This window comes from Pristiophorus japonicus, chromosome 9, assembly GCF_044704955.1.
Source record: "Pristiophorus japonicus isolate sPriJap1 chromosome 9, sPriJap1.hap1, whole genome shotgun sequence".
NCBI lineage: Eukaryota > Metazoa > Chordata > Chondrichthyes > Pristiophoridae > Pristiophorus > Pristiophorus japonicus.
In genome coordinates, this window is record NC_091985.1 from 165,864,978 (window position 1) to 165,879,522 (window position 14,545).

A 14,545-nucleotide genomic window follows, 5' to 3' on the forward strand; every position below is an offset into this window, starting at 1 on the left:
TCCACTTCCCAGCTCTGTTTTATGGTACGCAGGTGTCGCTGGCAACGCCGGCATTTATTGCCCATCCCTAATTGCGCCCCCCCCCCCCCCCACCCCCGAGAAGGTGGTGGTGAGTCGCCTTCTTCTTGAACCTCTGCAGTCCTTGTGGTGAAGGTACTCCCCCAACAGTGCTGTTAGGTAGTGAGTTTCAGGATTTTGACGATGAAGGAACAGCGATATATTTCCAAGTCGGGACAGTGTGTGACTTGGTAGGGGAAGTTGGTGGTGATGTTGTTCGGGGCCCAGACGAGGTGAGGGCCCAGGGGCAGCATGGGCCAGCCCACACTGCAATATGTGCGCGCACTAGGTCCGTGCAGCAGAGCTGGTCTCCAGTCGTCTTGGGTAATCCTTGCCACTGGACCAACCCTGTGTGGTGGCTGGTGTGCAACGACCACCACACGTTAAAAAAAAATCCACGCACAGGCATCTTCCACCCTTCGGGATGTAGTTTGGGATCTGGAATTTTAGGTCCTTCATTGAAACACCTGTGAACTTCTTGACGTGGAAGCAAGTCATCGTCGATTCGAGGGACTGCCTATGATGATGTTCCCATGTGCCTCCGAGGTGATGGATTCTGAGGGTGTTGGCTGTGCTGCCGACGAAGCCTTGCCGAGCTCCACGCTCACCATCAGCCTCCCCCCTGCTGTGGTACTGAGCCACGCAACAGGTACCTGTTCCTGGCCACTATTGAGTGATTGCTACTGGAACCTGTGGATGTCAGGACAAGGCTCGATAGGAGCTCAGCAGTGGTGCCTTCTACAGTCAAAAAGCCCCTTATACTCACTGACTTCTAAGCTCACACAAAAAGGTACTGCAGAGCAGTTGTTGCCCGTGTAACATGAGGCAGCACCTTCAAGGGAAGGAGGAAGAAATGTAATAAAGTTTTTAAAAATAAAAATAAAGTGATTCCTTGTTTCTAGAAACTGCTCCAAAAGCAGAACGCACAGATATCTTGTACATTAAAAATGGCGCGCAGTCGCAACATTCCAAAGGCAATGCACGTGTATGTGGCGTTGTCAGCATAACATGACACAAGGTAACGTTATGTGACACGCCCACACTGAAGACCATCAAATGGAAATGGGTGGAATAGAGAAGCAAGATTCTGAAAAGTTAAAGATCTCGACAGCTAGAGAACAGGACGGACAATTGCAAGGGGTGGGGCCGGGGGGCAGGAAAGAAGGTTGTGTTTTTCAGAAGCAGCTTCCAATGCCTGAGGATTAGAGGGAACCAGAAGACAATAGTGTGATTTCAGCAGCCCAGAAAATGGACCTCCCGATGAAGTTAGAATTGAAAGGTTTAAATTCATAGTGCTCAAAAAAGATCCTGAACACCACAGATTGTCCATAAAACGAGCAAGGGCAGATACTATCCTGGCAGAATCCCTCCCTTCCCACACACACACCACACCCCACCCCTCCAATAAGGAGAAAGTGACCTTGGTTCGTCCCTACCCCCTGCGGAGAAAATTACCCCATAGCTTTGCTCTCCAGTGACCAACATGTTATTCAACAGCCCCGCTTTGATTATTTCCACCTTTTCCCCCATCCCCCACTTCTCCACCATCCCTTTGTCCCAATCTCCTGCACTCCCTCATCCTCCTTTTCCCTCCTCTGCTCCTGTCGGGCTCTATCCCATCTCGCTTTGTCCCCTCACTCTCCGTCTCCACTTCACCTTCCAACAGTCCCCTCTATGGCCTTGGTCTAATTAGCCCCCTGCCCTCCAACCCTGCTTGGCCTGAAAGGTTTTCTTGATCTGGAAGGAACACTGCCTACTATGCAGTGACCCGTGCGACATGGAACATAGATCCAATAGTACTGTCAGGCACTCAATGGTTTCCAAAAACTCAATTTTCAGGTTGCATTTTGCCACATTTGACATAAACAGTCCTGCCAAGAAAAGAAAGAGTCAAACAAATCGCATCGCTGTGAAAACTTACTTTTTCTTTCAGCATGTAGTCAAGGTCCTTCTGTAACCTGCAAACCAATTTCTCAGATTTGGCCAATTTTTCCACCGTTTCCACCAGTTCTTTCTGCAACCGACTGCTCTCCTGTTGAAAAGAAAAAATAACTATTAATTAGATGTAGATTAGGTGTCAGCCGTGGCTCAGTGGGTAGCACTTTCACCTCTGAATCAGAGAGTTGTGGGTTCAAATCCCACCAGAGACTGGAGGACGAAATCTAGGCTGACACTCCAGTGCAGTGCTGAGGGAGTGCTGCACTGTCAGAGGTATTGTCTTTCGGATGAGACGTTAAACCGAGTGGACGTAAAAGATCCTATGGCATATTATTTAAATAGGGAGCGATTACAAAATGCTGCAGTACAAAGGGATCTGGGGGTTCTTGTACATGAAACGCAAAATGTTACCATGCACGTACAGCAAGTAATCAGAAAGGCAAGTTATTGCAAGCGGTATGGAATATAAAAGTAGGCAAGTCCTGCTCCAACTGTACAGGGCATTGCTGGGGGTGGGCCCCGCCCGAAGTCTTGGGCCCGGCTTCTTAATGTCCGCCGGGCCCATTCAGCCTCCTCCCTCCCCTCTCCCCGTCCCCACCCCTCCTTCCCTCTCCTCTCCCCCTCCCCCTCCCTCCCACTCCTCTCCCCCCCCTCCCTCCCTCCCTCTCCTCTCCTCTCTCCCTCTCTCTCTCCTCTCCTCCCTCTCCCCACCCCTCCTACCCTCACTGTCAGAAACACAGACACAGACAGAGAGAGAGATAGAGACACTGACAGAGACACGCTGTTGGAGGGCTCCCGGTGCTGCAGTCGGTAAGTAGAATTTTTTTTATTTATTGATTTTTTAATTTTTTTTATTTTTTATTAATTTTTTTTGATTGCTTTATTGACTGATTTATTGTTGTATTTATCATTTATTATTGATGATGGCTCTTTATTTGTAAAACTGAAGTGTTTATTGTTTTTAAACTTCCCTTTCCCCCTGCCCCTGTTCCCTACGCCTGATTTTCTAAGTGTAGACAAGGTTTTTCTGAGCGTACAAAAATCTTCACTTACTCCATTCGAAGTTAGTTTGGAGTAAGTTTTCACTGCCTAAACTTTCAAAACGGGCGTAAGTGGCCGGACACGCCCTCTTTTGGAAAAAAAAATCTGTTCCAAACTGAAACTGTTCTAACTGACTAGAACTGGAGCAAACTAAATGCCGAGAATTGCAATTTCTAAGATACTCCATTCTAAACCAGTTGCTCCAAAAAAAACAGGAGCAACTCAAGCCGAAACTTGGCCCCAGGATGTTTCCCCTCGTGGGGGAATCTAGAACTAGGGGGCATAATTTCAGAATAAGGGGTCGCCCATTTAAAACGGAAATGGAGGAGGAATTTCTTCACTTAGAGGGTCATGAATCTTTGGAATTCTCTGCCTCAGAGAGCTGTGGAGGCTGGGTCATTGAATATATCTAAGGTGGAGATGAACAGATTTTTGAATGATAAGGGAGTCAAGGATTTTGGAGAATGGGCGGGGAAGTGGAGCTGAGTCCATGATCAGATCAGCCATGATCTTATTAAATGGCGGAGCAGGCTCGAGGGGCCGAATGGCCTACTCCTGTTCCTATTTCTTATGTTCTTATTTCAAAGAGCAGGGGAGATCTCCTCGGTATCCCTTAGCTCAAAGGTGAAGTTTTGGACGTCCTGAGGTTGTGATAGGCGCTATATAAATGCAACTTCAAATCAATCTTGTTTTATGTATAGAATCAGAATTGAAATTAGAAAACCTAGTTTATACATTCCCTACTTGTTTTTTTTCCAAAGAAAATCTGACAGGGTGTAAAATGGGTTTCCAATTCGCTAGTGTTTTTTTTGCACTGCTGCCCCAGATTAATTTTAGCCTCCACCCCCACCCTATATCTCTCAAGCATCTCTCCCCTTGACCACCCACCCACTAACCCTCCCCCTCCCCCTCGTGGCTGCTATCAAAACCACATCTTGATGTCTATGGCACACTCTCTCCCGCTACCAGTCAAGGATCAAGGATATCGTACACAGTGAAGGCTAAGTTTTATCAGGAGGGGGGTTCGGGCAAGGTGAGGGGGGAGGAGGGAGGAGGGGGGCGGAACGGAGGGAGCGAGGTAACTTGGTAATATTGGAAAACACTGCCAGAAATGTAATGCAACAGAAATTTTATAAACATTACCAAAATTTCAAGTTCTCATTTCCACTCTGATTACCCACTAAAGAATATTTTAAGTCATTATATTATTCAGTTTTCCTCTAAAATTACACAAAGCTGATTATTACACAATGAAGAGCTAGAAAAATGGCTGTTCATTACATTCAGCAAAATAACAACGTATTCCATCTGATATTACAGCCTCACCACTTAAACTGTCCCTGCTTATCCCATACAGCCTTCTACATTGGGAAAATGGTGCTCGCCATTTGCCAGTACCATAAGCATCAATTGCTTAAGCTTAAAGCGTGCCGGCTTTTCGGGCAGTTCATCGGCTGTTCACACCGTGTTAAAGTGCTGTTGCGTACTTCAACTCTACAACACTGCAGGTGACACCGACTACCCATCTATCTTTCTCTCTGTGTCCATTGCTGGGGCAGTCAGACAGAGGGACGTGCAGAGACGGAGGATGAATATTCGGGCTTTTTAAAATTTCTTGTTCACATCGATCACCGAGTATAGCAGGCAAACTGCGTTGACATCAGCACGCCTGCTGTACGCAGTGGGGACTGTAATAGACAACTCTGAAGCACCTGATCCCCTGCACCGTGTAAACTGAGCCAAACTGAGGGTGTGAGAATACAGTGTACGACAGCATGATCTCAGCCTGCTCACTGCAGTGGGAATGATCAAAGCTTTCCTCCACAAGCAGTCATTTCACCCACCTACCTTTCCCAGCCAGGAAAGGTGCACCCGTCACCCGAACAGTGCGGGAGGGAATAAAATAAAATAAACCTCTTCCAAAGGGACTAATACCGCGTTATTCTTTAGCATACCTTCATTGCTAGGTTCAGCTTTTCTCGGAAATGGATCTCCTCCAGTCGGAGCGAATCTATCTCGTGCTGCAGCTCTGTCCGCTGTGTGTTCACCTGCTGTACAATCAGCTCCTGCTCCCTGTCCATCTCGATTTTAACCGCTGCCACCTTTTCCTTGTACCCCTGGTCCAGGTGTCTGAGAGAGAGGGCGGGGAAAGGTGAGCAAACAACTTACTACGATTGCATTGCTAGGTCCGTGCAGCAGAGCTGGTCTCCAGTCATCCTGGTTAACCTTTGCCACTGGACCAAGACCTAGCTCTGTCAAGCCCGTGTGGTGGCTGGTGTGCAACGGCCACCACACGTTAAAAAAATCCACGCACAGGCATCTTCCACCCCCTCAGTTGGAGTTCAGGATCTGGAACATCGGGTCCTTCATTGAAACATCTGTGAACTCATGGCAGCAAGTCATCCTCGTTCGAGGGACCGCCTATGATGATGATGATGAATATTATAGCAATCTCAACATAAAAGACAACTTTGCAAAAACATTTGGCCACAACAATAAGGAACTCAGGAGAAACTTCTTTACTTAAAGAGTGGTTAGAATTTGGAACTTGCTTCCACTTGGAGTGGTCGAGGCGATTAGCATTGATGCAGTTATGGGGAAGCTTGATAAGTACACAAAGGAGAAAGGAATAGAAGGATCTGTTGTTACGGTTTAATGAAATAGAATGGGAGGACACTCGCGTGGAGCATAAAGACTGGCCCAGTTGGCCAAATTCTATGCAACCGAATTTGTATAAAAAATAAAAGTATAATCCTATTTCTATCATATCTGCATAGGTTGCTGTGCACAGCTTTCTCCCTTGTCTTCTCCTGTCGACTATGACTGGTGCTGGGATAAGGGTCCACAGGCAACCAGTATCTTTACCCAAATAGTCATTCAAGTATTGGTACAGACAATGAGTGTAAACTATTCCACTGTGAGGGGCACCGTAGACAAGTCTGTCATCACCCCAAGTCCAATACATGCCCTTACACCAGGAAATAGTGATCAGATTAGTGGGGGGGGGGGGGGGGGGGCTGGGACGAGACACCTTTGGGGACCAAGGGGCCCCTTGATCTGTGTCTAACCATGTGATCTAAGCCAGGGAGTCAAGTGGGCCACAGTGCCCACGACTTGGGGAGGGAGAAGTTGGCCAAGGTTCCTCCTCCCAATTGAAATCCTACAAATCACGCTGGCGGGAATGAGGAGGTGTATGAGATGTCAAGTTGGGGAACAGGGTCAGGTTTGGCTGTGATGCCTCCAGTCGTCAGGCTAGCTGCCGACATTCTCCGTCAGGAGTAATAGCTGTTTGGTTGAAGCGCTGGAGGGCACCCAAAACCTATGGAATCAAACTCCAAGAAGGAGTCAACATCTCAAGAAAGAGAGGGATAGAGGAGAAAATTAATGAGAAAATCTAAAGTCAGGACTGCAACTCATCAAAGAGCTAACAACAGATATTTTACAGGAAACCTATCAATGAATTGTTAATTATGGAGGTAGCCTGTAAGTTGGACCAAATTGGACCTGTCCTCAGAAAACCATGACCCCACCACCTAGAAGGACAAGGGCAGCAGGCACATGGGAACAACATCACCTGCAAATTCCCCTCCAAGTCACACACCATCCTGACTTGGGATATATATTGCTGTTCCTTCATCGTTGCTGGGTCAAAATCTTGGAAGTCCCTCCCTAACAGTGTGGGAGTACCCTCACCACACGGACTGCAGCGGTTCAATAAGGTGGCGGCTCATCACCACCTTCTCAAATGCAACAAGCAATGGGCAATAAATACCGGCCTTGCCACTGACACCCACATCCCACAAAATCAAATTCTGGAAACTGGAACATTTTGTTCCCCTTTCCTGCATCCTGGGACAAACGTCAGCCTTGCCAGCGATCCCCATAGCCAGAGAACAAAAAATTAAAAATAAATATTCAAACATCATCTCCCACTGACTTGATTTTGGTCTCATTGAGCAATTCCATTGTGGCGTGTCGATCGTCAACTTCTTTGGCCAGCTGCACATTTCGCTTCTCTGCTCTATCCAGGTCCGCTTTCACTTTGTCTCTCTCCTTGTAGGTCTGTTGAATTTGCCCTCTGCAAAAACAGGGTGTGTACAACTTCAATTCGACATCCATTCAACACCATTTTGCGTTTGTTATACAAATGACCTCATTCATATGGGAAAGCTTAAAAGTAGTCATTTAGGATGTGACGTTTCCTATGTTAATAAATAAATACTCTAAGGAAGGATCCTAATATGCTCCCTGGTTAAGAACCACAAGAATGTGCATTTACTAATTAAGTATTACTTAAACATGTTTTGGGATGCAATTCTAGCTTTTAATACATCAAAACCCACCCAATATACTGGGACAGCCACATTCCAATGCTCAGTGCTCGTTTTTGAAGTACATTGTGATCCAAAGTGATGAAAGAAAGAATTTGCATTTATATAGCGCCTTTCACAACCTCAAAAAGCACTTTACAGCCAATGAATTATTTTTGAAGTGCAGTCACTGTTGTAACAGGAAAAGCAGCAGACAATTTGCACACAGCAAGCTCCCGGAAACAGCAATGTGACAATGACCAGATAATCTGTTTTCAGTGATGTCGATTGAGGGATAAATATTGGCCAGGACACTGGGGGAACTCCTCTGCTCATCTTCGAAATAGTGCCATGGGATCTTTTACATCCACCCGAGAGGGCAGATGGGGCTGCAGTTTAACGTTTCATCCGAAAGACGGCACTTCCGGCTGCACTGGAGTGTAGGAACTAGCAGATACTGGTTTCTGAAAAAAAGTATCCTGTTTTACCATTAACTTGGAAGCTATTTACGTTTTACACATTGTTGGTTCTAGATGGTTTGTGCACTCACGGCGAGAACCAATATCCTGCTGTCCTGGAGTTCGACTATTCCTTGTAGAAATAATACAGGATGCAAACAAGACTTTACAACTCTGCTGCAATACCTTCAACAGCCAACAGATGGCACACAGAACAGCAAGGCAGGTCTTTTTAACCCAGACCTGTGTGAAGGAGGTTGAAAAATGAGACCCTTTAAAGCAAGTGGTGTGAAACAGCAGCTTTTGAAGACACGAGCTGTTTAGTGAGACAGTGATACTGTGCGCAGAAGCGTTTAACCTTTCCAGAACTAAAAAAGAAAGACATTGCAATTATATGGACCACAGGGCATTCCAAAGCGCTTTACAACCAATGAAGTACTTTTTTTGAAGTGTAGTCACTGTTGTAATGCAGGAAACGCAACAGCCAATTTGTACACAGCAAGCTCCCACAAGCACAAATATGATAATATCCAGATAATCTGTTTTTGTGACATTGGTTGAGGGATAAATATTGGCCAGGAAATCAGGAAGGGCTCCCCTGGTCTTCTTCAAATTACTGCCGTGGGATCTTATACATGCCAGACGAGGGCAGACGGGGCCTCGGTTTAACGTCTCATCCGAAAGACGACACATCCGACAGTGCAGCACTCCCTCAGTACTGCACTAGAGCGTCAGTCTTTTGTGCTCAAGTCTCTGGAGTGGGGGCTTGAACCCACAACCATTCCGACTCAGAGGCGCGTGTAGTACCCACTGAGCCATGGCTGATACTCTTCAATGTTAAAAGTAATTACTGGTTGCACAGGAAGTTAAAATTAAGATGCTTACTGAAGGCAGTTGATTTCATTCTTGTAGCAGGCCAACGCAGCCTGGTGAATCCCATTTTTGCTGGCCAGTAACTCATTGTTGAGTGCATTGGTCAGCTCTGCCAGGTTCACCTTCTCTTCCACATCGAAGTCCAACGCCTGTCCAAAAGAAATAATCACAATTTTGAAAAGTGCTGCGGTGATAATCTATACCAGTAAATTAATCCCTTTCTTGGGAAAGGGGGGACGAGAGAGAGAGAGAGAGAGAGAGAGAGAGAGAAAGAACGGGAAGATTTCTCCATCGGAACACTGAATCGAGTGTTAATGGAATTGTGCATCTCTGATAGCACAAACCCTCAGGGCAGAGAGGTGAAGGGGAGATTTAATAGAGGTGTCCAAAACTACAAGAGGTTTTAATAGGGCAAATAGGGAGACATTGTTTCTACCGGCTGGAGGGTCAATAACTAGAGGACACAGATTTAAGATCATTGACAAATGGACCAGAGGGGAGATAAGGAGAATTTTTTTTTAAATGCAGCAAGATGTGATCGAGAATGTGCTGCCTAGAAAGGCTGGTGGAAGCAGATTTAATAGCAACTTCCAAAAGGGAATTGGATATGTACTTGAAAATGAGAAATTTGCCGGGCTATGGGGAAAGAGCGGGGGGAGTGGGACTAATTGGACAGCTCTTTCAAAGAGCCGGCACAGACATGATGGGCCGAATGGCCTCCTTCTGTGCCATATGAATTTATGATCCACTGAAGTGGTCCATCAATAGCATCCAACCACTGGCTCCGACTGCAAGCCACCTGATTTCTGTGCGGTCTTCTTCAAATAAACACAAATGTGTGGCATTTAACAGAAAGAAAGTACATTTTGGTTCAGCTCTATCTTTCACTTCCTTCCCCCCACCTCCCCAAATTGGTCACTGCACAGCAGAATTACCCAGCTGCCAGAACAGCGTTGCCTGGGCTGGAAACCCCTCTCTGACCCCATACTAAACGGTGGAGGTTATGGAGGTTATGTTACAGTTGCAAAAAGCTCTCGTCAGTCTATATCTGAAGTACTGCCTTCAGTTCTGGGCACCGCTCCTCAGGAAGGATATACTGGCCCTGGAGGGGGTGCAGTGCAGATTCACCAGAATGATACCGGGACTAAGTTATGACAAGAGATTGCATAGACGAGGCTTGTATTCCACAGAGTATAGAAGACTAAGGGGTGATCTAGTAAAGACGATTAAAGGATTTGATAGGATAGATGGGGGGGGGGGGAAACTATATCCTCTGGTGGGGGGTGTCCAGGGGGCATAACCTTAAAATTAGAGTGAGGCCGTTCAGGGGTGATGTCAGGAAGCACTTCTTCACACAAGGGGCAGTGGAAATCTGGAAGTCTTCCCCCACCCTCCCAAAAAAGCTGCTGAGGCTCAGTCAATTGAAAAATTTGAAAACAGATTGATATTTTTTGTTCAAGAGTATTAAGGGATATGGAGTAAGGTCAGGTAAGTGGCGTTGAGGTACAGATCAGCCATGATCTAACTGAATGACGGGAGAGGCGAGATGACAGGAGTATGGCAAGTGATGTGGTCAAATATTTGTTTTCCCCTCTGCCTCCCGACACGTAGTATTATGCCCGAAAGCTTCCCAACTTCGGACTGCCCGTTTTGTGAGCTAACTTTCTCACTGAAGTACATGTGGACACAAAACCAACTCAAGCTCCCCATACTCGTTTACAATTTTAAGTCCATGACTAAACATTAACTAAAACGGGTAACTCCGAGAGATTCTGATCAGAAAGCAAGTGCAGCAGCGAGAGAGGTATTGGCGACACTTGGGTTTTGCACCTTCTGATCACAACCTCTTACACCCATTGCAACATCCTTCCTGATTGTGTTTTTAAAGAGATGTTTTCATCAATCATCAAAATAAAACATTCTTGCAAGTTGGCTCTCTTCTGCTCCCTCCCTCAAGTTCTCAAAATACTTTCATGCCCAAATGAAAAAGTACAAAATGGAACGGTGTCAAAATGGCATTAAATAAATCTATCGGCCTGCATAAGAAAACTTTTCCCCTCATGCTGCAACAGGTCTTCAACTAAAAAGAAAGAGCATTAACCCAAGCGTTCATCGCTAAATTAAAATGAAAATGAAGCCGTCAGTGGTGACATTTCCAGCAAAGTGAAGCTAAACTATAAGTCAGTAGCAATTTTCAAAAGGGAATTGGATATATACTTGGAAAAGGAACATTTTTCAGGGCCATGGGGAAAGAGCAGAGGAGAGTGGAACCCTTTCAGAGAGTTAGCACAGGCACAATGGGCCCAATGACCACTTGCTGTGCTGCAAGATTCTACGATAGCACAGTTCAGTTCTGTCCCAAATTAAGTCCAGACAACGTGAGCTTATAAAGACCAAATTTTTGTTCATACTGACAAGCTAATTCTCAAGTCTTGTACACATACCTACGGCATTGCCTCACATCTTTTGAGTTTGTTAGTTTAATTCGCCTATAATAAACAAGTACACCCAGTGGTTTCTGAATAAGTTGCCTCTTTCATAGGAAGCATGAAACAATTACCCAATTTAAAAAAAATTCAGACAGTTGTCGAACAACAAATAATTTTAGGAAAAACATGCCAATTACAGCAGTAAGTATTTACCATCTGCAAAGCAAGCTTAGATCAAAAATTACATTTTAATTACCAAAAATACAATTTCCTTTCTATAGTAGGAAAGGTGGGGGAATTAATTGAATTAAATTTAACGGCAAGCGTTTCACAGCCAATGAAGTACTTCTGAAGTGTAGTAATGTTGGGAAATGTGGCAGCCAATTTGCACGCAGCAATGTGATAATGACTAGATAATCTGTTTTAGTGATGTTGACTAAGAGATAATTATTGGCCAGGACACCGGGGAGAACTCCCCTGCTCGTCTTCAAAATAGTCCACCCGAGAGGGCACACATCTTGGTTTAACATCTCATCCAAAAGAGTGGTGCACAAGTCTAGATTTCTGGAGTGGGTCTTGAACCCACAAGCTACTGACTCAGAGGCAAGAGTACGACTGAACCACAGCTCAGAAAGACAATGAAGGGAGAAGCAAAGTTACAGGTCATCAATTTCAACGTGAGCTCTGTCTCACCTCTAAAATCTCCTGACTGTTTTTAATTCCATCTTCTTGAAACATGTTGATTATTTGTTGAGGTGATGCATAACCAGTGCCATCGTCAAGACCAGAAAACAGCTGTGAACCGACAGTGCTCGGCATTAAGGACGGAGTTGCTGTTCTACATCTGTTCTCATCAAAGGACTGAGGGGTAAAAAAACATTAACTGTTTATTAGTGCACTAACCGAGCAATTGTATTCTTCAGACTCCCGGATTACTTCCCTGGTGAAAATCCCCACACATAGCAATTACCCCTTTCACAAGGTCTCATTTACATTCAGAGAGTTACACCATACTATACTGGATTTTAGAGTCCAAGTCAAACAGTTTTTCAGTTGACTACATCAGTTATTTAAAAAAGGGAAGAAAATGTAATTTATAACATGTAGTTTAAGAATTTTAAAACTTTAGTCCTATTCAATACTCCTATTATACATTAATTTACAATGAATGCTTTCCACATTAAATAGGATTAGGTCGATATGGAAAATAAGCTGTGAGGAGGACAAAAAGAGGCTGTAGAGAGATATAGACAGGTTGACTGGTTGGGCAAGAACATGGCAAATGGAATACAATGTGGGGAAGTGTGAAGTTATCCATTTTACTAGAATCCAGAACACGGGGTCACAGTCTCAGAAAAAGGGGTCGGCCATTTAGGACTCAAAGAGTAGTGAATCTTCGGAATTTTCTACCCCAGTGATCTGTGGAGGCTCAGTCGTTGAGTATATTCAAGGCAGCGGTCAATAATTTTTATGAATTAAGGGATATGGGGATAGTGCAGGAAGGTGGAGTTGAGGTAGAAGATCAGCCATGATCGTGTTGAATGACAGAGCAGGCTCGAAGGACCAAATGGCCTACTCTGCTCTGATTTATCATGTTCTTATGGCCTCCTTCTGTGCCTTATAATTCTATGACAGCTTTCTGAGAATCAGTATGTTAGGGATGATTTTAATAAAAAATTATATACAGGTATATTTTATAAACTTATTTATATAAAAAGGTACATTATCTAGTATGCACTGCTTCCTTTATCTGGACTTCTCCATGCTTAGCATTCACGTCTGGGTGCAACGCCTAGAACAGCTTCTAAACTAAAAATTGGCTTTAGACCTGCCTTTCTGGCCTCCCAACACTAGGTGACACTGTTACTCCACCAAGCTCCATCTCCCAGCTCCATTTCTCTAGGTTCCACTGCAGGTAAGTTTTAGGTTAAATTGCTTGACCTCCCTGTTGTCCCACCCATCTGATGTGGGACCAATTGAGGGCTCACCTGCCCTTGCTTAGGCCACTTGCCCAGCAGGCCCCAGACCCTCTAGTCTTGTTCCACATGGGCAACTGTCCCATCGCTCCCCTGACAAATTCCTCCTTCAACACTACTAAACTGGGAAGCTGGTCATTTTTATTTAATTTAAAGACGTGCTTCCCTTATAGCTCAATGTTCTTATAATGATAGGAAACAAGATACGAAACAAGGTGGCTGCTGGGAAGAGTGGGATAAGGGAGTGGGGGGGGGGGGGCATTGTTGGGAAGAGGCTGGTAGCAGGGATGAGGGTAAGGGGGTGATTGTTTCAGATTGGGCTGACGGGGGCAGGGCAGGGGAAAGGAATAAGAGGAGGAGGATGGTGTGGGGGGGGGGGGGGAGCGTGAGCAAGGCGAGGGTGATAGGGATGTGAGCGGTGAAGAGAGGGAGGGGAAAGCATTCAGGATAAGTGATGGAGTAGTTAGGGGTTAAGGAAAACACAGTGCATGGCAGTGTTAGATGGAAAACCGGCAGTAATGGTAGCAAGGGAGTGGAATTAGTGGTGGGAAGGGGAGGCAGTGTGCGAACGATGGGAACAAGAAGATGGGGGAGGCGGAAACAGGAATGGGGCACGGTGGAAAGGGGTACGAATGGAGCTGCCAAGAACGGCAGCCACGTGTTAGAGGAATGAGTGATGAACCACTCGGAAAAACAAGTGAGGGAGAGCAAGCTTGGCTTTATATAATTAAACAATATTAACAAAAAAGGATAATCCTAATATAAGCTGCCTAACCTGATGGAGTGCTCGCTGGTATTTGTGCTTGTAGGGTGTCGAAGGGCTCGAAGCCGTAGGTCCATGTCGAAACAAGCCAAGAAGAAACTCATTGAGGCTCACTTTCCCATCACCATCTTTATCCAGGTTTCTGAACAGATCATCAACTTCCTACAGAAAAAAAAATCACCGTCAATAATCTCATCATCCAAGCCAGAACCATGTAAACTAGAAAGGCAGACTTGCATTTATATAGCGCCTTTTCTTACCTCAGGACATCCCAAAGCGCTTCACAGCCAATGAGCTAATTTTGGGAGTGTAGTCACTGCTGTAATGTAGGAAGCGCGGCAGCTAATTTGCGCACTGCAAGCTCCCACAAACAGCAATGTGATAATCAGATCATCTGTTTTAGTGATGTTGGTTGAGGGATACATATTGGCCAGGACTCTGGGGAGAACCCCCCACCCCCCCCGCACCGCCATTCTTCTTCGAATAATGCCATGGGATCTTTTACGTCCACCTGACAGGGCAGAAACAAGTCTTTGCTGAAGTGTTAGGAGGAGTGACGTTGCTCGAAAAGATGACTTTTGAGAAGGCTTTTAAAAGTAGGGGAGGGAGGTAAAAAGGGAGTTCTAACGAATTGGGTCGAGATGGCTGAAGATCCTGCCACTTCGTATAGAGTGGGCGGAGTAGTAAGTGAAGTGTTGGT

At 45.4% G+C, this 14,545-nt stretch overlaps 1 protein-coding gene across 8 annotated transcripts in view; it reads right to left on the bottom strand.

The window, feature by feature from the left end:
• ninl (ninein-like) overlaps positions 1-14,545 on the bottom strand; it is a 148,453-nt gene that overhangs the window by 74,779 nt on the left and 59,129 nt on the right. For all 8 annotated transcript variants that reach the window (XM_070890052.1, XM_070890056.1, XM_070890054.1 and 5 more), the window contains 6 exons: positions 13,858-14,007; positions 11,800-11,967; positions 8,690-8,826; positions 6,974-7,114; positions 4,992-5,166; positions 1,979-2,089 (listed from right to left, as the gene is read on the bottom strand). In XM_070890052.1, the coding sequence (XP_070746153.1) occupies positions 1,979-2,089; positions 4,992-5,166; positions 6,974-7,114; positions 8,690-8,826; positions 11,800-11,967; positions 13,858-14,007 (882 nt within the window). The remainder of the gene's footprint in view (positions 1-1,978; positions 2,090-4,991; positions 5,167-6,973; positions 7,115-8,689; positions 8,827-11,799; positions 11,968-13,857; positions 14,008-14,545) is intronic.